This window comes from Phascolarctos cinereus, unplaced genomic scaffold (assembly GCF_003287225.1).
Source record: "Phascolarctos cinereus isolate Bilbo 61053 unplaced genomic scaffold, phaCin_HiC Scaffold_4;HRSCAF=312, whole genome shotgun sequence".
In the NCBI taxonomy this organism is placed as follows: Eukaryota; Metazoa; Chordata; class Mammalia; order Diprotodontia; family Phascolarctidae; genus Phascolarctos; species Phascolarctos cinereus.
Window position 1 is genome coordinate 657,115,591 of NW_027555847.1, and position 24,303 is coordinate 657,139,893.

The window sequence follows — 24,303 nt, forward strand, 5'->3', positions numbered from 1 at the left end:
ATTTATTAGCTATGTAACCATGGGCCAGTATCCGGCTTCCAACCATATCATTCCATTGAAACTGCTCTCTCCAAAGTTATTATGATCTCTTAGTTGCCAAATCCAAAGGCCTTCCCCCCCCCCAATTCTCATTCTCCTTGACCTGTCTGCAGCCTTTGACACTTGATCACTCCTGAATACTCTCTTCTCTCTAGGTTTTCAGAACACCACTCTCTCCTGGTTCTCCTACCTGACCGCTCTTTCTCAGCCTTCTTTTCTGGTTCTTCTTCCAGATCACACCCTCTAAGCATAGATGTGCCTCAGGGCTTTGACCTGAATTCTCTTCTTTCCCCTCTACACTATTTCACTTGATCTTATCAGCTCTCATGGATTTAATTACCATCTGTAAATGTTTTAAACTGATGATGAAATTGGCATGAAGGACAGAGAGGGTACAGCATAATAAACTTTAGTCTCTGGTATATTGAGAGTACACAGTATGTCTTTTTAAAGAAACTGAAGTTAGTTAAAAAAACTAAGACTTGATTTAATCAAATACTCTGTATAAGATCAGAGTAGAAATGGTCAATTAAATAAGTTATGAATGGAGAGCTCCACCTTGGAAAGTAGCATGTTCTGGAGCCCTTTCTCCTTGTAGGTATAAGTCTGTAACCTGTTCCTGTTGTAGCACTGAAGTTACTTTAGACCTGAAGCAATGTGGGGCTATGATCAAGCTCAACAATCTGCCCTGATCTCATACCTTCTGGATATCTTTCATTGCTAGCCATAGACACAATGCGCAGCATGTGAAATTCCTGCAGAGACCTTAGTAAGTTGGGCAAGGAGCACAATGTCACGTGCTGGGCTTGGACAATGGACTTACTTGCTATTTAAGATGTTCCTAGAGACACAAAAGCGGCTTTTAAATATAGGCAAGGCTAGGGTAAAGCTGGAGGCTAACAGGAGAAAATCATATTCCACAGAACATACAGCATCCTTGGACCGCAATATTGTAAAGAAAATCAACTTTGAAAGACTTAGTAACTTTGACCAACACAATAACTAACTACAATTCCAAAGGACTCATGATGAAAAATATGCTACCCATCTCCAGACAGAGCTGAATGGACTCAGAGTACAGAATGAAGCATGTTTTCATTATTTCTTTTTCTATTTTTGAACATGGCCAATGTGGGAATTTGTTCTGCTTGATTTTATATATTTGCAAGGAGGGTTGTTTTCCTTGCCTTGCCAATGGGTGGGGGAGAAGGAGGAGAAAGGAAGATAATTCAGAATTTAAAATTTACTATTTTTTAATAAGTTTTTATTCATTTCAAACTTTTAACACAAAATGAGAAAATAAAAAAAAGAATATTTCCATGTGCATAGCAGAACACAAGAGAGGATTCAACATAAAACAATAAATTCCCATTTCAAGAAAATCTACATAATAAATACTACATATTGGTTTCAAAGCTACCCAGCTTTTCTTTGCTTCCTTCTAGGTTTTCTTTTGTTCTCTGTTCTGCACTATTTACTTTATTTTTTTCTCCCTCCCTCACACCCTAGAGAAGGCTATAATTAAATGATATATATATATATACCTATAAATATACACATATATACACTCATACACATATATGTAAGATTGTACTATGTATATTGCCAATTGTCATCTTTTTCTCAGGAGGTGGATAGCATTTTCCTTCACAGTTTAGTTAAAGTCCTTCCATGTTTTTCCAAATCAACCAACTCAATATCTCCTATACCACAGTAGTATTCTAATACAATCAAATCACATCCTGTCTGAAAGATTGTCTAGAAAAGTTTTTTCCCAATTTTCTGTGTTCCTTCTATTCTTGGTTACAATGATTTTATTTATACAAGAAAATTTTAATTTAAAATAACTGAAATTATCCATTTTACATTTCAACAATGCTCTCACCTTATAATATAGTTTAAGGTCTATTTAATCATTTCAGCACTACCTGCCCTCTCCCCAACTCACTTTAGAATTGAAATTAAAAAAAAAAATTTTTAAAGGAAGATCATTCATAGCTAAGTGAAGGATGAACTTGAGTGGGGGAAAATTTGAGGCAGCCAGACAACCAAAAGGGCTGAGATGATAAAGATCTACACCAGAGTGGTAGCAGTGTCAGAAGAGAGAAGAGGATATACACAAGAAATATTTCAAAGGTAAAATCAACCAACTGGCAACAGATTGGATAGGGAGTGTGAGATAGTGGAGTACAGAGGATGACACAAATTGTGAGCTTGTGTGATTGGGAAGATGATGATGCCCTCAAAAATAATAGGGAAGCAAAGAAATAATAAAAAAAGGGAAAAGTCCACATGTACAGAAATATTTATACCAGCTCTTTTTGTGATGGCAAAGAATTGGAAATTGAGGGGATGCCCATGAATTGAGGAATGGCTGAATAAGTTGTGGTATATGAATGTAATGGAATACTATTGTGCTATAAGAAATGATGAGCAGGCAGACTTCAGGAAAAACATGAACTGATGCTGAGTGAAGTGAGCAGAGCCAGAACAGTGTGTACAGTAACAGCAACATTGTGCAAAAATTATCTATGACAGACTTAGCTCTTCTCAGCAATACAATGATCCAAGACAATTCCAAAAGACACATGATGGAAAATGCTAACCATATCCAGAGAAAGAACTATGGAGTCTGAATGCAGATCAAAGCATACTATTTTCACTTTTTTAAATTTTTTTTCCTTTCTCATGGTTTTTCCCTTTTGTTCTGATTTTTCTTTCACAACATGACTAATGTGGAAATATGTTTAACATGACTGTACATGTATAACCTATAGCAGATTGCTTGCTGTCTTGGGGAAGGGGGAAGGGAAGGAGGGAGAAAAATTTGGAACTCAAAATTTTACAAAAATGAATGTTGAAAACTATCTTTACATGTAATTGGAAAAAATAAAATACTATTCAGGAAAAAAATAATAATAGGGAAGTTCAGAAGAGGGGAGGGTTTCAAAGAAAAAAATGGTAAGTTTCGTTTTGATCACGTTGAGTTTAAGATATCTACGGTATATCCAGTTTGAGATGTCCAAAAGGGATCCTGGAAGTCAGGAGAGAAGTTAAGGCTGAAACAGACCTGAGAATTATCTGTATAGAAATGACAGGGGCAGCTAGGTAGCACAGTGGAGAGAGCACTGGCCCTGAAGTTGGGAGGACCTGAGTTCAAATCTGACCTCAGACCAAACACTTGACACTTACTAGCTGTGTGACCCTGGGCAAGTCACTTAACCCCAATTGCCTAAAAAAAAAAGAAAAGAAAAAAAAAAGAAATGACAACTGAATCATTTGAATCAATTGAATAATTGAAATGAAAGCTTATGAGATCACCAAAAGTATAGAGGGAAAAAAGAAAAAGGCCCAGCACAGAGCCTTGGAGAATACCTAGCAGGTGTGTCCTAGATAAAAATACATCAAAAGAAAATGAGAAGTGATCTGACAAGTAAGGGGAGAACCAAGAGAAAGCAGTGTTATGAAAACCTAGAGGGAGAAGAGGATGATCAAGAGTGTCAAAGGCTGCAGAGAGGGCAAGAAACATAAGGATTGAGAAAAAACTAGGAAAAGGTCCATCTGCATCTCAAAATGCAAACAAACCAGATAGTTTATTTAGTGCTACTACACTAGAGATCACAATTTTGTACGTGAAACAACATGACACAGTGGATGGGAAGGGAGGGTAATTGATTTTATACCACCAAAGTTCTGTAATAAAATAAAAACCAAATCTAGATCGACCTACTTAAGCTAGCACACTACTCATAGAAGAACAGTGAATTGTGGTCAACAAGAAATGAGGTGTTCCATTATGTTATAAATTATTTATAGTAATTCCTTTGAAACAGGGTTTGTTTTGTTTTGTTTTGTGCTACCACAGCACAATTAAGGATTTGCTTGGCACAAGCACAATCCTGGCAAAGTAAAGCCTTGGAGGATAGTCCTTAAAATGACTTCTGATTGATTAAATGCACAGCAAGTTCAGCACTGTGCTAGAAGACAAAAGCAAGTACTTGAAATGTATTTCAAGTACGATAGCTAAGCCTGAAGCAACACAAACCAAATAGAAGAGCATGAGCTGGAATGAGTCAGTAAAGGCTTCTTGGAAGAGGTTCATATGCTCCGTCCTACCTGTCCAGACATGTTACTCCTCTTCCTGCATTTTACATTCCAGCTAAATTGGCCTATTTCCTGTTTTCAGAACTCAACATTCTATCTAGCCTTTTAGTGTCTTTGTACAGCTTTCCCCCCACCTGAAATGTACTCCCTCTTCACCTCTGCCCCTTAATTCCTAGCTTCCTTAAAAGCTCAGCTCAAGGGCCACCTTCTATATGAGGAAGGTTCTGGAAACCCCAAACTACCAGGGACTCCCCCCTCCTCATTACTTTGTATTTACTTTATAAATAGTTTGCATTTACTCAGATGGGTGCATGTTATTTCTTCCCCAACAGAAAGTAAACCCAACAAATTCCTATAGGCATATATAATGCCCTCTACTTCTTTACCACAAAAAGATTTGTCATTTAATAAGCACTTACCAAGTGAAAGAAGAAATGGGGTATCAGCCAGAAGTGAAGAAAGAGTTTAGCTTGGAGGTAGATGAATATCAGCAAAAAAAGGTCGCTACCATACTAAAGGCACATCTAAGTTTGGAATGCTCTCTTTGGTCCTTAGAACACTCACAAGTTAGTGCACTAGAGCTCGCTCTCTCTCTCTGTCTCTCTCTCTCTCTCTCTCTCTCTCTCTCTCTCTCTCTCTCACACACACACACACACACACACACACACAAGCAAAAAACACTGTAATATCTGATTATCTATACAAGACTGTAATGGATTCCAGATCTTAAATTGTATTATAAAGCAGCAATCATCAAAACTGCTTGGTACTGGCTAAGAAATAGAGCGGTAGATCAGTGGAATAGGTTAAGTATGCAACACACAGTAATCAATGACTATAGTAGTCTATTATTTGACAAACTCAAAGACCCCAGCTTCTGGGATAACAACCCACTCTTTGAAAAAAACTGCTAGGAAAACACTATGGCAGAAACTAGGCATTGCTCAAAATCTCACACCATATACCAAAATAAAGTCAAAACGGGTTCATGAATTAGATATAAAGGCTGATACTGTAAGCAAACTGGGAGAGCAAGGAATAGTTTATGTATCAGATTTATGGAAAACAGAAGAATTCATGACCAAACAGGAGATACAGAACAATACGAAAAGCAAAATGGATAACTTTGATTACATTAAATTGAAAAGTTTTTGCACAAACAAAGCCAATGCAACTAAGATTAGAAGGAAGGCAGAAAATTGGGAAAGAATTTTTACAACCAGTCTCTCTGGTAAAGGCCTCATTTCTAAAATATATAGAGAATTTAGTCAAATTTCTAAGAATACAAGTCATTCCCCAATTGATAAATGGTCAAAGGATATGAACAGGCAGTTTTCAGATGAAGAAATTAAAGCCATCTACAGTTATATGAAAAAATATTCTAAATCATTATTGATTAGAGAACTACAAATCAAAACAACTCTGAGGTACTACATCACACCTATCAGATTGGCCAAGATGACAAAACAAGAAAATGATAAATGCTGGAGAAGATGTGGGAAAACTGGAACACTAATGCATTGTTGGTGGAGTTGTGAAATGATCCAACCATTTTGGAGAGCAATTTGGAACTATGCCCAAAGAGCTATAAAAATGTGCATACTCTTTGATCCAGCAATAGCACTTCTGGGTCTGTATTCCAAAGAGATCATAAAAATGGAAAAAGGACCCACATGTACAAAAACATTTATAGCAGCTCTTTTTGTGGTGGCAAAGAATGGGAAATTGAGGGGATGCCCATCAATTAAGGACTAGCTGAACAAGTTGTGGTACATGAATGTAATGAAATACTATTGTTCCATAAGAAATGGTGAGCAGGTAGACTTCAGGAAAAAACCTGGAAAGACTTATGAACTAATGCTAAGTGAAGTAAGCAGAACCAGGAGAACATTATACACAGTAACAGCAACACTGTGTGATAATTAACTATGATAGACTTAGTTCTTCTCAGCAATGCAAGGATCTAAGACAATTCCAAAAGATGGAAAATGCTATCCACATCCAGAAAAAGAACTGCGGAGTCTGAATGCAGATCAAAGAATGCTATTTGCTCTCTCTCTTTTTTTTTTTGTTTCTTCTTTCTCATGGTTCCTCCCATTGGCTCTAATTCTTCTTTACAATATGACTAATGTGAAAATATGTTTAATATGAACGTATAGGTAGAGCCTATATCAGATTGCATGCTGTCTTGGGGAGAAGAGAGGGGAGGAGGAGGAGAAAATTTAGAACTCAAAATCTTATGGAAGTGAATGCTGAAAACTAAATATAAGTTAATTAATAATTAAAAAATAAAAATGAAAAAAGAAATGTCTTGGATTAAATTACTCTTAACCTGACTATTCCAATAAATGAATAATCAACAAAGTGAAAAATTAGAAACCAGTTTTTAGAATTCATAAAAAGTTCTAGTTACATTGTATATGCTGTCTTTATAAATGTAACAATTATTAAAGTGCTTCTTCACATAACCAGCTACATAAGGGCAAGGATTATTTTGTATGATGTCACCTTAATCTGCACTTGACATTGTACAATATACTCTACAAATTATCCTCCTGCTGTTGAATCTCCTAAATTTAACAACAATGTAGAACTTTACAATCAATATTCTGCCCAAAAGGTTACCATCAAAAGCATTTAAGTAGCCACAAGTTCATGCACTACACTTAGAATTACACAAAACAAATTAAAAGGACATGCACTAGTCACTGCCCTCTAAGAACCAACAATCTAGAAACTAGGAGAAACAAAGATCCAGGTAGAGGAACCAATGAACTAAAGCTGAATAGACAGATCCTTTAAACACAAGTCCACATAATCTCATAGAGACATTTCTACGCCCAAAAGCTCTATCTCCTAGATTAGATTCTGAAGAAAAAGAAGTTATATGATAATTACATTACTTTATTTTATAATGGTTAAAAAGTCATCAAGTGATGGAAAAGGGAATAAATTTTGACAACTGCTTTAGGATGACATATATTAAATCATAGATATGTGTGTACTGTGCAACTTTAAATAAAATATCTTCTCGTTTTCAGATTCTCAGGCAATAGAAATGTCATATACTTTTTTTCAAACTAACTATTCAAAGTAGGAACATAGCTTAGCCAATCTATTATGCAGAAAGCTGAAGGGACAACAAAGGAAGTATGAGGGAGGGATTTGAGGGACAATTATTTCTTAAACCAATTCACTGGTAGAAAAAGAAGCTTGTGTGACTAGGTCACAAAGAGAGTCTAACCCTTCTGCTACAATAGGTCCAGGCTTTTGTTTGCTGGAAGCTATAACATCTGCTCCCCATAATTTAAATAAGGAATAGACAGGTCATCAGACATTCACAAATCTATAAGATCAAAAGAAATTCAGTGTAAGCAAGCTACAAAGACTTTAAAAATCAAGTATGCCGACTGGTTAGAAGCACACCAAAGATAATCAAAATGTATCACGCACGTGCCCAAACATACACACATATATGCACGCGCGCACACACACACACACATACACACACACAATCTATATATGTATATGCTTTTAAAGTAAAGGTGAAAGTGAATGTTACGCTCTCCTGATGCATTTGGACTCATATAATAAGATCACTTGTACAATCTACTTAATAGAGTAAGCTAATTTTCAACCCACTGATGGCAGCCTAAGGAAGAATAAAGGTCTTATTTTGGGAACAAATAAAAAAGGCAGCAATTTATTTTTTTATGAAAAAAGTATCAAAATACAATGTTTCTCAATTACCATGTGAAACTCAAATGCAAGCTCCAAGTTGTATTATTTTTTTAACAATAGTGAGAATATGTAATTCATTCCTGCTATTTCTACTACCTTCCAAAAGCAAAACAATTTTATTCAAGGTACATAATCCAATCATAAGCTACATCCTACTTTCAAGCTAATTCATCCCAGAAAGACCAATTCTGTTTAAGAAATCAAGTCAACAATCTTTACTGTCAATTTTCATTGTACCTTGATTTGATCTTGTGTTTTCTCTCCTAGATGGTTGTTATTCTATTTTTTTAGTTTTTTAAAAAAATTATTTAGCTTTTGTTTTTCCACAATTACATGTAAAAACAATTTTTAACATTTTTTTTTAAATTTTGAGTTCCAAATTCTCTTCCTCCCTCTCTCCCCTCTGACTTGTTTTTCTAATTAAAATCAGAGTTTGCTTCAGCCATACATAATCTAATTATAAACACAGTAACTGACTTCTACACAGGGCTCTATAGTTTAAACAGCGCTTCACATTCATCCTGTCATTTCATCCCCATGACAATCCCCTTCAGCAGACAGTGTAGGTAAGCAATATTATTCCTATTTTACAGATGAGGAAACTGAAAAACAGAGAGGTAGTGATAAACTTACATAGACAGTTTAAGTGATGCAGTCAAGACTAATCTATCTCCAGGGCTCTTTCCATTATACCAGAGTTATCTCTAGTTTTTAGTTCCATAATAATTCCCCTTCCAAAACATCAAAGCCATCCTGCTATTTATTAATAACATGCCTCTACCATCGGCCCCTCTGCTTCTTGTGTTCCTTAATTTCCTTCAAGACCTGGTTCAAGTTCTACCTCCTCTCCAGGGCTTTCTAGTGTTCTCCTTACTTTCCATCTATTTTGTGTATATACTTTGTATCTAGCTTGTAGGTACTCAGCTCTTTACATGTTGCCTCTCCCTGAGATCAAGGCATGTTCTGGCCTTTTCTTTTAGAACCAGCACTTAGCAAAGGGTCCTGGTACACAGCAGGCACTTAATAAATGCTTGTTAACTGGCTGATTGCCCAACATCTCCTGCTACAATCCTAGATCTGAAGCTGATCTTTGGAATATAACCGGAATAATACTTCTTTCTCAAGTAATGATACTTTTTTCTCTCTTTGTTTTGCGTCAGAACAAAGTGGTACTAATCACCATTATATCAAGGTTGTACATAAATCGAATCTGTTACAGATAAGCCATAAAAAATAATTCACCACCAAAGGTATGACACGCTAAAAAAATAAGTTTTAAGACTTGGCCAGAAGCTAAAGATCAAGTAAAAGTAGTGTTCTTCAAGCCCAATAGGAGCATACTAGACAATTTCCCCCCCAGAGAATAACTTACCTGTCTTTTCCTTGATCTCACAGAGCACACTGAAAAGAGCAGGCTTCATTCGGTGGCAATTCAAAGCATGTTTTCTGAAAAGAAAGTTGAGAAATAGAAAAGATAGTCATCAGGTCCAAAATCAGTCAATCAAACATTTATTAAGTGTCTATTATGGCTAGGCACTGGGGATACAAATACAAAAAATGAAAGCCCCTGCCTCCAAGAAGCTTACATCAACTGAGGGATACAACTTACATGAGTATATACAAAATATATTCAAAATAAATATATGTTGGACTCTGCATATGAAGAAAGCAAACAGCACCTAGTGGGGCAGGGGGTGGGGTGGGGTGGGGAGGAGGGCTGGGAGGCAAAGAGGGGAGACACAAAACCAATCAAAACTGGTTCACTCACTTTTATAGCTTCCTATAGTCCTGACCTTACTTATCAAACTCTAATATTCTATAGATATATATTTATTATTATTAAATGTTAAACAATCAAATTAATTATATTAAATATTTATATGTATTATTAAATATTAAAAAGAATTAAATATTAAATAATTACATTCTTTAACTATAAATGATCCTAGTCTCCTTTGCTACCCCAGACTGATGGAAATGTCATCTATGTTTGCTACCCCAGACTGATAGAAATGTCATCTATGCAGAGGCCAGGCTTCCCTTTCCAGGACCACTGCTGAGGTAACTCAGGATGATTTCACCCTTCTTCCTGCTGCTCAGGAAGCCCAGAGTCCTTCTTCCCTGCTTTTCCTGGAGCACTGTTAGTAGAGTTCCATTCTGAACACTGTTGTGGCCCAGTACTACAATATGGCCAGGCGTATTCAACTATATTTTAAGCACTTCTGAAGTGCTTGAAGTGTTATAACTCATTTTCCTACAATGTTTTAAAGTTTACAGCTGACCTTCCCCACAACAATCATGTGAAGTAGGCAGTACAAGTGTTTCAAAATCTCAAAGTTAGAAGGGAACCTTAGAAGTCATCTAGCATCATCGCACCTGAGAAAGGATTCTCTATCCAACAACTACAGCAAACAGAATGAAGTTTTTACCTGAATGCCTCTGAGAAAGAATCCAAAATATTATTAACATCATTTTGCAGATAAGGAAAGCCCGAGAAGTCCAGTGACAGGCAGGCAGTGCACCACAAGATTCTGAGCCTAGTGTTCTTTATTGCTATGCTATGATAGCAAGTAATGCTCACAAATATTGAAATGGAAACTATGTCAACCTTTAATGTAGTTTACATTTCTAATGTTAAAATGTTTTCTCATTAGGTGAAACTAATGGTTTGTTTCAAGCTTTGCTAGTATTTACTATGTACTTACTCATAAATTTAATCTTTTTGGCAGCTAAATATTTTACAGCTAAAATAGGAACAGAAGTAGAAGAAACTGGGTAAATTGTTACCAATTGCTGTTGAAGTAGCATAGGCAGTTATTATGTGTTCTCTTTAACATGGCAGAATGAGAACAGTTGTTCAGTTCTCTTCAGATGAGTTTCTGAGGCTAACAACCTCAGCAGCCTAACTGAAGGGAAGTTAATTCCAATACTTGAAGAATCTTCCATGATTTCATTGGTTTGGTTACCCCTTTCAGCAACCCAGACTGCAACGCCCCCCTTCATGTCACAGTAGGCCATTTCATGATTTGTTGTGGTCAAAAATTTCTTAATCCCAGTGGCCAACCTTCTGGTGCCAATCCTCTCCAAACTTAGCCAGGGAAGTCCATGGGGCTTCTACTCAAGCCCTTCTATCTTGTTAGGACCATAAGGTATTGCATTGACATTGCCTTCTGGAACCCAATATGACCATAAGCCCACAATGTTCATTTGAAATTGAAACAGAACTCCAGCAGAGGGAAAGTAAGTTATCATTGGTTTAAAACAAAACAAAACAAAAAAATTGCTCCTTACTACTTGAGAAGATGTGAGAAGAGGAGGGGAGGCTACAAGGATGTGAAATATCCACTAGTATATTATAAATTTCCCTCTTAAAAATATTGTATGAGAGGCAGCATGATGCAGTAGATGGAGAATCGGCCTTGAAGTCTGGAAGACCTGAGTTAAAGTCCTAATCTCAGTGAACCTGTGCAAGGCAACGGAACTTTCAATGCTCCCAAGCAACTCTTTAGGACTATCTGTAAGTTGCAAAGCAGGCACCCATTTGCATAGACAGATGGAAGTTCCTTACTGGGCTTTACCTATACCACTGATATCATGGACCAGGATAAGAAAAAAATCTTGCCACTGTTGTCAACAACTTGATGAAATAGAAAACAGATGAAACTGGAAGTCAGGACACCTGGGACCTAGTCCAGTTGTATGGCCACTAACTGTAACCTTGGGCAAAGCGCTTAATTCTTCTAGGCATTCCTTATTTTTCTCCTTTCTAAAATAAAGAGTTTAGGTCCGAAAATCTCTAAGTTCACTCATAGTTTTATGATAGTATGAAAAATTCTTAACAAAGAACCATTCTCTAGAATAATATTCTATAGACCTTTATGACAAAGTTCCAACTAACTATGGTCAGACTCCTCCCCAGGTCCTTCTAAGTGGGTAAAAAGATCAGCATGTTTCACTTTAAATACACAATTTAAAGTATAAAAAAACTGCCAAAAACATGTATATATTTTATTCTCCAAATGTAAAAATTAAGATCAAATTCTGGCTTCCACAAGCTTTATATTTTAATTTTTAGCTTGGACTCTACTTTCCCCTCCCCAGCACACACACAAAAAAGAGGTTTTGGGAATTTAATTTGTGAAGACAAACATCTCTCTATATAGCTGCATATTATGGGCAACAACTCTATCAAGAAGATACACAATCTTACAAAATATTTCAATGAAATGTTCCACCCTCATTTCTAGATATGTGTGGCCTTTTACAGGAGGCAGCAGCAACTTTCAACAAATACCTATTATAGAAAAAGCACTAAACTGGAGGAGAAGGGACCAAAAGAAGTGGAAAACATGACCCCTAAACTCAAGAAGCTTAAATCTGGGGAGGAAGAATACTCACAGAGATACAGAAAATCCTACTTACAAAGCAAAGCAAACAAGTGCCAAATACTAGAATACAGTACAGAAAATGTAATTGCTGAAGGGACACTCCAAAGAGAAATGTAAGGAGAGAAGCACCTTCAGAGAAGTGATTTAGAAGAGTCACTGTGCTACCCATTTAATTAAAACTCTCTTTATATCAAGAAAGTGAATTAGAGAAAAGTAGTTCTTGGTTCTTATCATCTGGCATTGTTCCAATACTGGACACAGTCTTTAGAGAAGACAAAAAGTACAACAATTTGGGGGGTTGTAGTTTAACATCTTCTTTAAAGCATTATGTATATCTATGTGTGTGTGTGTGTATATACAGATATATATATAGATATATATATATCTATATATATCTGTATATATACATATATTATGGACTGCCTATATCTGTATGAATGAACCTGTTCATTTACATGTCTTTTCAGAAGCAAAATGAATCTTGTTTATATTCCTAATTAATTCAACACTACCTTAAAAGTGTTGTTGCTAAGAATCTAGATTTAAAACAATACCTCAAAACACTTTTTAAAAAGTTTTTAACTGAAGAGAATTACCAGGATCACTGTGGACATGTTTCTTCCAAGGACAGTTCAAATCATGCTGGGGCCATGGTAGGGGTTATCGGAAACATCATGGACGATCAATATCTAAACCCAGCAAACAGCCTGAGAACAAAGACAGCTGACAGCTAAAGCCTAGTGCCTGCTATTGTCCTCCCTTAAGTCTTTAACAGACTGGTTGGACCTAAGGAGTCCTTAGTAATGCAGGCAACTGATAAATTCAACAAATATTTATTATGTTCCTACTAAGAACACGATACCGTACTCAAGCCAGAGTCCACACCTAATCAGGCTCCCCATCCCTACTCCCAAATTCAATGTCTGAACAGGAGAATCAATGTAAATAACCCAATACAGAAGTCTATCACAGGATCATAGATTTAGAACTAGAAAGGGCATGAGAAGTCATCAGCTCCAACCTCTTTGTTTCAAAAATGAGGAAACTGAGGCCCAGAAGGAAGGTTAAGTGATTCACCCAAAATCACAAAGATAAGAAGTAGCAGAGCCAGGATATGAACCTGGGTACTAAGTCCAGCATTCTTTTCTTGGTTGCTATAAGTTACTATTTGTATTTTTCAAAATTTCACACTTCCACAGACCTTTATGGCCCAATTCAGCTCTAAATCCTATGATCTTCTACAAATAAATACAAATATGCACACAAATCATTTGGGTACTGACTCTAAGAATATTTTAAAAATATATCTTTCTTTACATTTATTTAATATTTCTAATTTACAAATTATAATTGAATCCAGATTTTAAAAGATTAGGAATTAAATATGTGGGCAAACAAAAGAGCAGAACCACAGTCTTAGTAGTCATCTAGTAAACTCCCACCTGAAACTGGAATCCCTGACATTCTAGACAGTCTCTTTTTTAAGATCTTCATGGACAGGGAATTTTCTATTTCCCAATGTAGTACACTCTTTTTTGGGGACAGTTCTAAGTGTCTGGAAGTGTCTTCTAACATTGAGTCAAAATCTGCCTCCCTATAATTTCTATTCATTTGTCCTAGTTCTGTCCTTTTGGGACAGGCATAATTAAATAAAATTTTGCTTCAAGACAACTCTTAGACATTTGAAGAAAATGATAGTGTTGGCCCTGAGACTTCTATGCCCTGTGGTCATCCTTATCACCCTCCTTTTGATACATATCAGTTTATTAATGTCCTTCCTAAAATGTGGTGAGCCCAGTAAATGCTTATTACTTAAACTACAAATACTAACAGAACTTTTATGACAAGGACCAATCAAAAAGAAAAAAAAATCAGGAAAACTTTACCTTCAAACTTATAAAGAAAAAGTGAAAGTCTTCAAAGAGACATCAGCAAGTTTAATTAATTTGCTTTAAAAAACATATGAACGCTAAATGTCTTTCACTTTCTGGAACATAAACTCTATCAAATTTTGCATTCCAAATACATATAATACATACAAAAATACATTTAATATCAGAAATCATTTGATATGCTCACATCTATTTACATATGTGTATACATATATACATTAATATATATACATATATACACACATATGAATGCACTTCATAAAGCTTTTTTCACCCTATAACTCTCTTTAAAATTGCTCAGAAGTAGTTTGAGGTCGTACTAGCCACTGCAATGATATCGTATAGACTTATAGTTAAAACTACTAGTATAAGAAGCTATCTTAGACCCACAGAAGGCTGATTTACTCGAATTTAAAATCATTAAAAACATCAAACAGGTCACAAATTCAACATCTTGGTCACCAGCAGTAAGTCCAAAATTGTTTTATTATTTGTATTCAATGAATCTGCCATTCACCAGGAAAGAAAGCCACAATACTTCTAACAAATGATGGGAAATAATATCAATATGGACCCTTGTGATTAGTTTAATGTTCATTAAGTCTACAAGAAGATCACATTATCAAAAAGTCTTTCATTTTTCACATTAAAGAATTAAGCAATCCATTCTATGCAAACAGTAATACTACTGAGTACCATTATTCAAAGCTTTTCAACTGGATAAACATTGGCCGACTTTCCATCCCCATTACTGTGCTATAGTTTCCCATCTCTGTACCTTGGTTCATATTACCTACAATGCCTGGAATGCATTCTCTGGCCTCACCCTAACCTTGTCTGCACAAATATTTCTTTGTCTACAATGTTCCACTCAAGTGCCACTTCTTACCTGAGGCTTTTCCTGATCTCTATCCTCACCCTAGGTGAAAGAAATCTCTCCTTTTTAAACTTTCGCGAAACATTTTGATTAGACCAATCCTTGACATTTACGACATTATGTTTACAGATATTATCTCCTTTGATGCTCACAACAATCCCGGGAGACATGTGCTGTTATCTACCTTTTTACAGTTGAGGAAAATGAAGCAGAAAGAGGTAAAGTGACTTGCCTAGAATTACACAGCTAGGAAGTATCTGAGGCTGCATTTGAACTCAGCATCAGGCCTGGCACTCCATCCACTTCACCACAGCTGCCTCAGTGCATTAAGGTTTGCAAAGTACTTAATATATTCTCTCATTTGGGCTTTCCAACATCCCTGTAAAATAGCTACTGCAGGTATTATGATCCCACTTTACAAATGAAGACATCACGGGTCAAAGACTCGTGTCAAAGTCAAATGACTTGTCCACAATCTCACAGCCAGTAAGTATGAGAGGTGGGATCCAAACCCAAATCTTCCTAGTCCATGTCAGCTTTCTTTCCATTATAATTCTGTTTTCTGAATGAAAGACTAAGTGAATGAATAAACCCCAGATCTGGCAGCACTCTCTAACAGTTATTAATTCAGCACCCACACAGACAGGAACAGAGGCAATTTAGAACTGACAGAATGCTCCTGAGCCAGATTCAACGTGGGCAGGCACTGTAAGGTAAGCACAATGATTCTATAATACCATACTGCTGAGAAGACAGGATTTGGAGATTCCAGAAACCCCCAGTGCAGTCCCTGAACTCCAACATGATGCTGCTTCTCCCTACTTCTTTTTCCGTTAGGCTTCCCCAGTACTCTTCAATTTTCATTTATAGTCCTCACTCTTCAGCTGGAAATTTCACAAACCGTCACCAAGGATCCCTGCTCTTTAACTATGTCAACACTGTTGTAGTGTCTAGCTCTAAAAGGCTACTTCAGCAAACTAGTGCCTACCTGAAGTCATTTGTTGGTTTCAGTCACCAGTGTCAGTCCAATTTAAATCCAGCACGAACAGCTCTAGGATGCTCAGATTCAATGTTACCTATTGATTAGGCTAACTTATTTTAAATTTACTCCTATAAATAAGACTATGTATTACACACTGAATATTCAGACACATTTGACAAAAAAGTTTTTCAGAAAAGAATGTTGAAAATGAGCTTTATCTGATTTACTGATAAAAATGGCCCCCTGTACCGAAAAGAATTAGTAGGAGGGGGGAAAGTCCTACAACAGAAAGGCACTTTGGAAACCTTAAAAAAGTTATCATTATTATCAGTTAGCAAGAGTCCAAGCCAGAAAAAAATTATGAAAAAAAGTGCCTTATGGACACCAAGATTTAACTAAAGTATTAAAACTAACTTAGTCACCCTCCTTAGATGATATTTCTTTAGTACGATTCTTTAACCTACTAGGAAAACATCAGCTTTGATGTGAACTGGATCTAAAATAGAACAATACATTCTGGGCCACAGTTAAAGTGCACATGTTTAGATTTCTGACAGGTCATCCATTTGGAAAGTGTTTGCCTCCACTGCCAAAAGGAACCGTTTTATAAACATTCGGGAGGAATACTGTAACAATTATAAAGGGTATTAAAAACTAATTGTCAATCCAGATGGAAGAGGAAGGAGGAATCTTTCCCTCACCTCATTTTAAACTTTAAATGGAGGACATTCCATTTCCCTCCCGCTGTGGTTTACTTAATGTCCCCGGGAGTACTTAGGCCATACGTAGTACCACAGTACCAAGGTCACACAGTCAGCAAAACGTGTCAAAGCACCTAGAGGCAAGCCCTAGCAATGTTGGGTAGAACAACATTTATGAACTCAGGAAATCAAGAAAGAGAAGGTGTGGCTGGGTTTTGATCTTTACTGTTGAAGGGAGTACCCACGTAGACGAAACCATGGATCCATTGAAGTAGTGAAAGGAATTGCTACATGCTCAGCATACTCTGATATCTGTGTTATCTGCCCCTTCCATTCTTCTTTCTGTGTAGATTCCCGATCTTGTTTTCCCTCAAGTCTATCATATGGCACCTACCCAATGACACTCGGTAAAAGGGAAGGATAAAGAATGGGAGCATTGCCTGTAGTAGGTCCACGTTCAACCTGTTGTCCTGTTACTCGTGCTGGAGAACAACTCGGGCTCCGAATTCTGGGTGCTCAGTCCTTTCAGGAAGTCGTTTATTAAGGCACATTTATTAAGTGCCTAGGACGCACCAGACACCGCGTTAAGCGATGGGAATACAAAGAAAGGCAAAAAGGCAGTCCCTGCTCTCAAGGAGCTAGCTTACGTTAGGAAGCACTTATTAAGCACCTACTATGATGTGCTAGGCGGGCACTGCGCTTTCCCGACTCTCCTTCAGGGTGAGGAGCTAGGGAGAGCACACTCGAGGTGTCGGACTTTCCACCTGGGCGCCAGGGGAAATAAAGTTTGGGAAAACTCATTCCTAGTCCACTCTCCACCTCCGAGGGCAGCGGTGAACCCGGCCTAGGAACTCAGCTCCTCCAGTTCATTCAGGACTCCTTGCCCTCCGGCGGCCGCACGACCCGAGAGGCAGCAGGGCTCCCAGGCTCCGGACCCTCCCCCACCCCCACCTTGGCCGGACCCTTTCCGACCTCCGCGCCCCACGTCCCCCCTCCCCCACCCTCCCCTTCACGCAGACCCCTCCCCTTCCCCGTACCGGGCCTGCGCCTCGTCCAAGCTCTGGTCGGTGATGGCCATGATCTGCTGCAGGATATCGCCGGTGTCCTGGTGCGGGCCGGGTCCCGGGGCGGGCGGCGGGGGCCCCGGCTGCGGCGGGAGGCGGTGCGGGGCCGCGGGCTCCAGCTCCTCAGCGTCGGGCGGCGGCAGGGGTAGGGGCGGAATCCCGGAGAGCGCCCCCACGGGGTGCGTGGCCGCAGCAGCCGCCGCCGCCGCCGCCGCCAACAGCCGGGACGGGTCGTCCATGGCCCGGAGGCGCTGAGGGAGGGGGAGCCCGCGGGGCCTCCGGCGTTGTCGGCGACCAACAGCCCCGCGCCTCGCGACCGCCTTGCGCGCTCCGACAGGCCCCGCCGCGGGGGCGCGCGCCTGGTCCCGCCCCCGGCCGGCCGGCCGCTTTCCGTTCCCGCGGCGCGCGCCAGCGCGAGTCCGCCCTCAGCCACGCCCCGCGCCGCAGGGAGGCCGCTGGCTCCGTTGCCGGGGCAACAGCCTCCGCCCCCGCCCTACACTTGGCGGGTCCAAGTCTAGGCTTCAGGGTTGCCCGCCCCCCCTCCCCCCCGTCCCTCCCTCAGACATCTCCATCCGCCCCCTCCAGAAGAGAGGCCACATTCTGAGGTTGGGGGAGGCTGAGCCCCCAAACTGACGCTGGGCTGGAGGAGGCTGAATCCTAATCTGAGGCGGGGTTAGGGAAGGTTAAACCCCCAATATGGGGCTAGACTAAGAGGAGGCTGAGCCGGGTCCTAATCTGAGGCAGGGTTGGGGGAGGCTGAGTTTCCCAATCTGAGGTTAAAGTGGAGGAGGCTGAGCCCCAAACTAAGGTTGAGACAGGGCTGGCTGAACTCCAGTCTGAGGCTGTCCTTGTGGTAAACTGAGGCTGCCTCCAGGGAATGGCTCTTCCTCTAAAGAGTAATCAGACCTGGTGCCATGGCAAAGCCTCATTTCCTATTATCCTGGGGAGGAGGGAGTAATCCCAAGGCTCTTGAGGTATACCTTATAGGCCACATTCCATCATTTCTATCCCTAGAGGAGCTTTCCTATTCCAAGAGACTCTGGCCTCAAACAGATGGACACAGGCCTGAGTTGGGGGCAGAGGAAGGGACAGTGGAGTTGCAAGCCACTCCCCCTTCCCCATCTGCTCACAAAGCACCCTCCCTTCTCCGACTATCACAGATAGTGATTGCTTTTAGACAAAGCAAGATGGAGAATCTTTGTCTCTGCTGGGCTGAGTGCTTTGAAGGGTCACACCCTTTGGAAACTGGAGGCCCCAGGTTTCCAAGGGGACCAGTTGGATGAAGGGATATAGCCCTTAATTGTGGATCAGGAAACAGACCACCCACAGGAATCGAAAGGAGATAGGATTGGGGCAGGGCTGTTCCAGACAGAACCCCACTCCCATATATGTTGAAGGGCCAGAAATGCCTAGCTTAGGTCAATACAAGGCTTCAGTCAATGGAGGAGAGGGGACGGGGAGGCAGATTCCCAGCTCTGGCTTATGGGGAAGGGTTGGGGGAGGATAGGCAGAAACTTCAGCTACCCATTTTCCCCACAGAATTAGATCCAACCAGATTATGAATCCATGGTCCTTATTAATTAATCCCTTTGATCTGGGAAGCATATCCACGATGTCCAAACCAAGAATTAAAGGGAGCCCTGTCTCAGCCCCCAAGGGTTAGTCAAATGTTTGTAAAATTGTCAAATAGAAGCATCTCTCTTCTCCCCACTAAGTGGGGGTGGGGGTAGGGGGCTACAGACAACCCTAAGGTTACATCAAGGCAAATTGATGGTGGATACTGGCCCTGACCTTGATAGTCTATGGCCCCAGTAGTCGGTTTCATCTCATTTGAAGGGGTTAAGTCTCAGCCTGCCTTAGAGACAGTTCACTATTCATTACCCCAGTTCGCAGCAGTCAGTTCCCACCCCAATCACAGTTATCAGTCCTGTCCTATTGGTGTAGAGACAGCTAAAGGGAAGAATCCACCAGGGGATGGCCACTGTCAGGAAGATTGATCCTCATTCCAGGTCTTGGCCCATTTTGGGGCATGTGGCGGGAAGAGCTCCTCAAGCAGCCACAGAGTAGACGGCGGAAGGTACTGCGCATCTCAGCATCCCGACATGAATATACAACTGGGTTGACCAGTGAGTTAGCCTCCGCCAAAAGCAGGAAGTACTTCTCCACAGCTAAGACATTGCAGGAGTCACAGCCCAGCCCATCCAGAAGCAATACCACCTGTCCAGGTGTCCAGCAAACCACAAATGCCCCTAGGGACAGAGAACAGAGTAATTAGTGGTTGTTAGTGTGGGCTCAGTCAAAGTGTTGCTCACTCTGAGGGCTCTGGTCAGCTGGGGTGTGTTAGTCACTCATAGAGGAGTACCAATTACTCCAGAGGGAAGAATCAGTTATTTTCAAAGAAACTAGTTACTTTTGGGGGGGGGGAATAAATCACAAATGCCAGGAGGTCAACCATTCTCAGAGAGGGTAGATCACTAGAAGGGTGGAGGGCAGTCCAACTACTTTAAAGGAGGAGGCTGTCATAGCTAGTATCAAATCAATCAGTTAGAAGGGGTTGGGACAGTTACTCTAAGGAAGCTGGTTTTTCTGAGAGGAAAGATCCCTACAGGTAAGTCGGTCACTTTTTTGGGGGGGAGGGGCAGTCAGTGGTAACTAGTGAGGGAGTCAATGAATGGGTCAGTCATTGGGAAGGAGCTAGTCATTGAAGGGAGGAGGTCCACATTGTAGACAAAGTTCCCTCACCCAAAATGATGACCACTGTCTTGACTAGAGCAACTGTGGTCTCACGGTAGCGTGGGTGGAAGCCAGCGTGTTGTGACATGCGATTCATGCGCCTTCGAACATAGAAGAAGATGCGTGCATAGACAGCTGCCATAAGCAGGAAGGCCAGCAGGTTCCCAAGGGCCCAGGCAGTCAGGAAGGTGCGGCTGTAGAGCGGGGCCAGGCGGGCACAGTGGTCCAGGTTACACAAGCAGTTCCAGTAGGAGGGCAAAAGTGCCAGGCCCAGCGCAACTACCCAACTGCCAGCCATGAGCAGCAACACACGGCCCCGGGGTAGGAGGCTCAGTGGCTGCACTGCCATGACACTGCGGTGCCGCTCCACTGCGATGGCCAGCAGGTTGACAACAGAAGCACTGAGGCTAGCGTCCAGCAGACCCTGTCGCAAAAACCAGACCCTCACTGAGAGCTGGGCTGTTCGGGGGCCTGTGTGCAGCATGAGGAACAGGTAGGCCAATCCTGCAAACAGATCAGCTGCAGCCAGGTTCCCTAGCAGATAGTAAATGGGTAGGTGTAGCCGCCGGTTGGACATTATGGCCACAATGACCAGCAGATTGGTCAGTAGAACCACTACACTGACGGTAAGCCCCAGGACCACCATTACCACGTCCTTGGGCTGCCAGGACAGACTCAAATGCTTCCCACTGTGGTTGTAGAAGAAGCTCACAGATTCATTATCGTAACAGTGATCCATGACTGCAGCCAAAGCCTGGGGACATGAGAAGCTAGTGGTCAATGAAGACAAAGAGAGAAGGAGTAATCTCTGTGAAGACACAAGAAGCTAACAATGTTGGGACATGAGGGAGGCAGAGGTCAGTCAGTGGGACGTCAGGAAGGAGACAAAGGGGTTGGCTAATGAAAGGATACAGATGGAGGGTAGTCAGGATGCCCAATGTGAGAGAGAGGCCAGCCAATGACAGAGAAGTCAGTATGAGGAATAGCGGTTCACTCAGTGAAAGGAGATGGAAGAGGCAGTAGTGGTCACTATGGAGACATAGGATAGGAGGCTGGATAACCAGGGAAGGTAAAAATTAGTGAGGAGACACAGGTGAGGGGTAGTTGGTAAGAAGAACCAGTTAAAGAAGTGATGTGGGAGCATAGAATGTGGTAGTTGTGTTTGAAAGGGGAAAGATCAGTCAGGTCATTTCTATGAGAAAATACCACTACTGTCCAAAGATCAGCATAGTACCTTTGCATTTAGAAGGCAATCAATCAATATAGTATTGACTTAGCACTTACTCTGTGCCAGGCACACTAATTGGCTTTGGGATTATACAAAGAAAGGCAGAAACAGTCCCAGCACTCAAGGAGCTTAATACACTAATGAAGGTGATAACATATAAATAAATAGGCATATGCAAGTTGGAGGCAGCTAGGTGGTTCAGTGGATAGATTGCTCTGCCTGGAGTCAGGAAGACTTGAGTTCAAATCTGGCCTCACATATTAGCTGTGTGGCCCTGGATAAGTCATTTAACCTCTGTTTGCCTTAATCCACTGGAAAAGGAAATGACAAACTATTCCAGTATCTTTGCCAAGAAAACCCCCAGGACAGCATTGGTATGCTATGGTCCATGGGGTCACATAGAGTAGAACATGACTGACTGAACAATATACAAGTTAAATACAGAGAACCTTAGAAGCAAAGGCTAGCAGCCAGGGAGGGGGATGGGAAACTGGGAAAGGCTTTCTGCAGAAGGTGGCAGTCAAGCTGAGTCATTAAAGAATCCAGGGGTGTCAAGAAACAGAGGTAAGAAGAAAGCATTCCAAGCATGGGGGACATACAGTACAAATACAGAGGTGGGGAAAGAAGTTTCAACTGTGTGGAAATAGGCTAACATCCAGAGAGGAATAAAGTGTGAGGAGTGGAAGAGTAGGAAGGGGCCCAGGTTGTAAAAAGCCTTAATTGCCTAGCAAAAGATTTCTCTTACTTGATCCTGGAGGTGAAAAGGAGTAATTGGACTTTGAGTGTGTGTGGGAGTGACATGGTTTATGAAAATCACTCATAGTTGTGTAGAAGGTGAATTGGAATGGGGAGACACTTGAGACATGAAGGCCAACCAGCAAGCTATTGCAATAGCCAGGTGAGAGGTGATGTGGGCATGCATCAGAGTGATGGCTGTGTCAAGGGAGAGAAGGGGATATTTACAATGGATTTGGTTAAAGCAGAAATGGCAAGACTTGGTGGCAGATTGGATAAGTGGAATGAGAGGAGCCCAGAAGGACATTAAGATTGGAAGTGAGGGTAACTTGGAGGACAGTAGTGCCCTTAACAATAACAAGAAAATTGAAAAAGGGGGGAGGGTTGGAAGAAGCTTATAATAAGCTATTTTGGACATACTGAGTTTGAGAAGGCTGCCAAACAGGCAGTTGTTGATGTAAGACCAGAACTCAGAAGAAAAACTAGGGCTGGATATATTAGATTTGGGAAACAAATTCATAGAAAGAACTGAACCCAGGAGAGCTAGTGAGATCACCAAAGAAGAGGGTATACAGACAAAAAAGGGCCCAGGACAGAGCCGAAGGGTTCACCTACATCTATAAGGCAGTACAAGGATGAAGATCCAGCAAAGGAGACTGAGAAGGAGCAGTCAGAGAGGTAGGAGAAACAAGAGAGAGGAATGTCATGAAAACTGAAAGTGGAGTTTCCAACAGAAGGTGACTGGCCTCTGCTGGGAACAGGGAGATATGTAGAGAGGAGAGGTAAGAATAAAAGAAGGAGAGGGAAGGGAAGGGAGGGGGAGGGGAGGGGCGAGGGAGAGGGAAGACAAATAGAATGAGGGTGATACCAGTGAGAAACTCTCTGCACATTGAGAGAGGGGGCCCCCCCAAAGACCCCCTAGGAGCAATAAGCAGATCTGAAACAGGGACCCCCATTCCTCCCTTCATCGAAAAGGCCTGGTGGCAGTTTTGGCACTTGAGGTCTATCCTTGGATAGAGTGGTCTTGTCAAGCAGGGTTTTTGCGGCCCCCCCCCCACTTTGATCAGCAGGCAGCTTTAGAACCACCTAACAACCAACGGTTTCACTCCATTTCCCAACACTAAGAAGTCCGCAGGCTGCCGCTCTCCCATCTAGGACCCAGCAAACATCCCAGCCCCTCTCACCGATGCAGCTACAGACTAGCAGCCCCTAAAGAGAAGCCGGCCTCCTAACCCCTAACTTTTCCCACATTCCTCCCGGCCCCTTCCCCTTCCTCCAACTCTTCGCAGTCTTTTGGTCCCTCCTCCCATCAGCTCCCTCCCCCAGGATGCCTAAGAGGGGCCTCCCCCGGGGCCCCTTCCCGTTCAAACCCCGTTTGCAAGTGAAGCCCCAACTCCCAGGAGCAGAATCCTGGCTCAGGGCCGGGCCTCCTCCGAGCCCTCTCCCCAGGTCCGCCCGTCACAAAGCCCTTCCGGCCCTTCTCCCCCATCCCGGGCCCGCCACCGAGCCCCTTCCCCACCCAATCGCTGGCCCGCCAGAAGTCACCTACAGCAGTCTCTCCCGTCCCAGGCCCGCCGCAGAGCCCCAGTCACCTAAGTCCCCCACCCACAACCCCCCCAGCCCAGCCATTGGGCCCCCCCACCCTCCTCTCCCGGAACCCCCTCCTTCCCAGAGCCAGAGACCTGAGACCACCTGGAGCCGGTTTCTCCGCGTGCGGCCCTGTGGGCGGCGCCTGGGCGGGCGGGAGAGGGACTGGCAGCAGGAGGCGTTCCCTGTGATTTCTGCAGAATCTCGGCCCTGCCCAATTTCTCTGGCCCAG

General features: G+C 41.7%; 2 protein-coding genes across 4 annotated transcripts in view; both read right to left on the reverse strand.

Annotated features, from left to right (window-relative positions):
- Nucleotides 1–18,175, reverse strand: part of PBX4 (PBX homeobox 4) — a 64,704-nt gene extending 46,529 nt beyond the window's left edge. The window contains exons 1-2 of one of the 2 annotated variants that reach the window (XR_002326261.2): nucleotides 17,762–18,175; nucleotides 9,257–9,330 (exon numbers count right to left, since the gene is read on the reverse strand). Coding sequence is in view for 1 of the 2 variants with exons in the window: in XM_020995256.2 (XP_020850915.1) it covers nucleotides 9,257–9,330; nucleotides 17,762–18,027 (340 nt within the window). In the remaining variant the exon portion in view is untranslated. The remainder of the gene's footprint in view (nucleotides 1–9,256; nucleotides 9,331–17,761) is intronic. The other variant, XM_020995256.2, reaches the window with a different exon arrangement.
- Nucleotides 18,176–19,344: 1,169 nt separating this feature from the next.
- LPAR2 (lysophosphatidic acid receptor 2) lies at nucleotides 19,345–24,216 on the reverse strand. 2 transcript variants are annotated; one of them, XM_020995412.2, is made up of 3 exons: nucleotides 24,167–24,216; nucleotides 20,531–21,275; nucleotides 19,345–20,037 (listed from the first exon to the last, which is right to left on the reverse strand). In XM_020995412.2, exons 2-3 carry the CDS (start codon nucleotides 21,258–21,260, stop codon nucleotides 19,739–19,741), a joined length of 1,029 nt encoding a protein of 342 aa, XP_020851071.1. In that variant the 5' UTR covers nucleotides 21,261–21,275; nucleotides 24,167–24,216; the 3' UTR covers nucleotides 19,345–19,738. The 2 variants fall into 2 exon arrangements, with proteins under 2 accessions (XP_020851071.1, XP_020851072.1); XM_020995413.2 differs by lacking the exon at nucleotides 24,167–24,216 and adding an exon at nucleotides 24,034–24,081.
- Nucleotides 24,217–24,303: the final 87 nt, after the last annotated feature.

Coding starts and splice junctions, on each gene's coding strand:
- LPAR2 (XM_020995412.2), bottom strand. CDS start 21,260: ATGGATCACTGTTACGATAATGAATCTGTGAGCTTCTTCTACAACCAC. Junction 20,038..20,530: donor GACAGTGGTCATCATTTTGG/GTGAGGGAACTT, acceptor CTCTGTCCCTAG/GGGCATTTGTGGTTTGCTGG.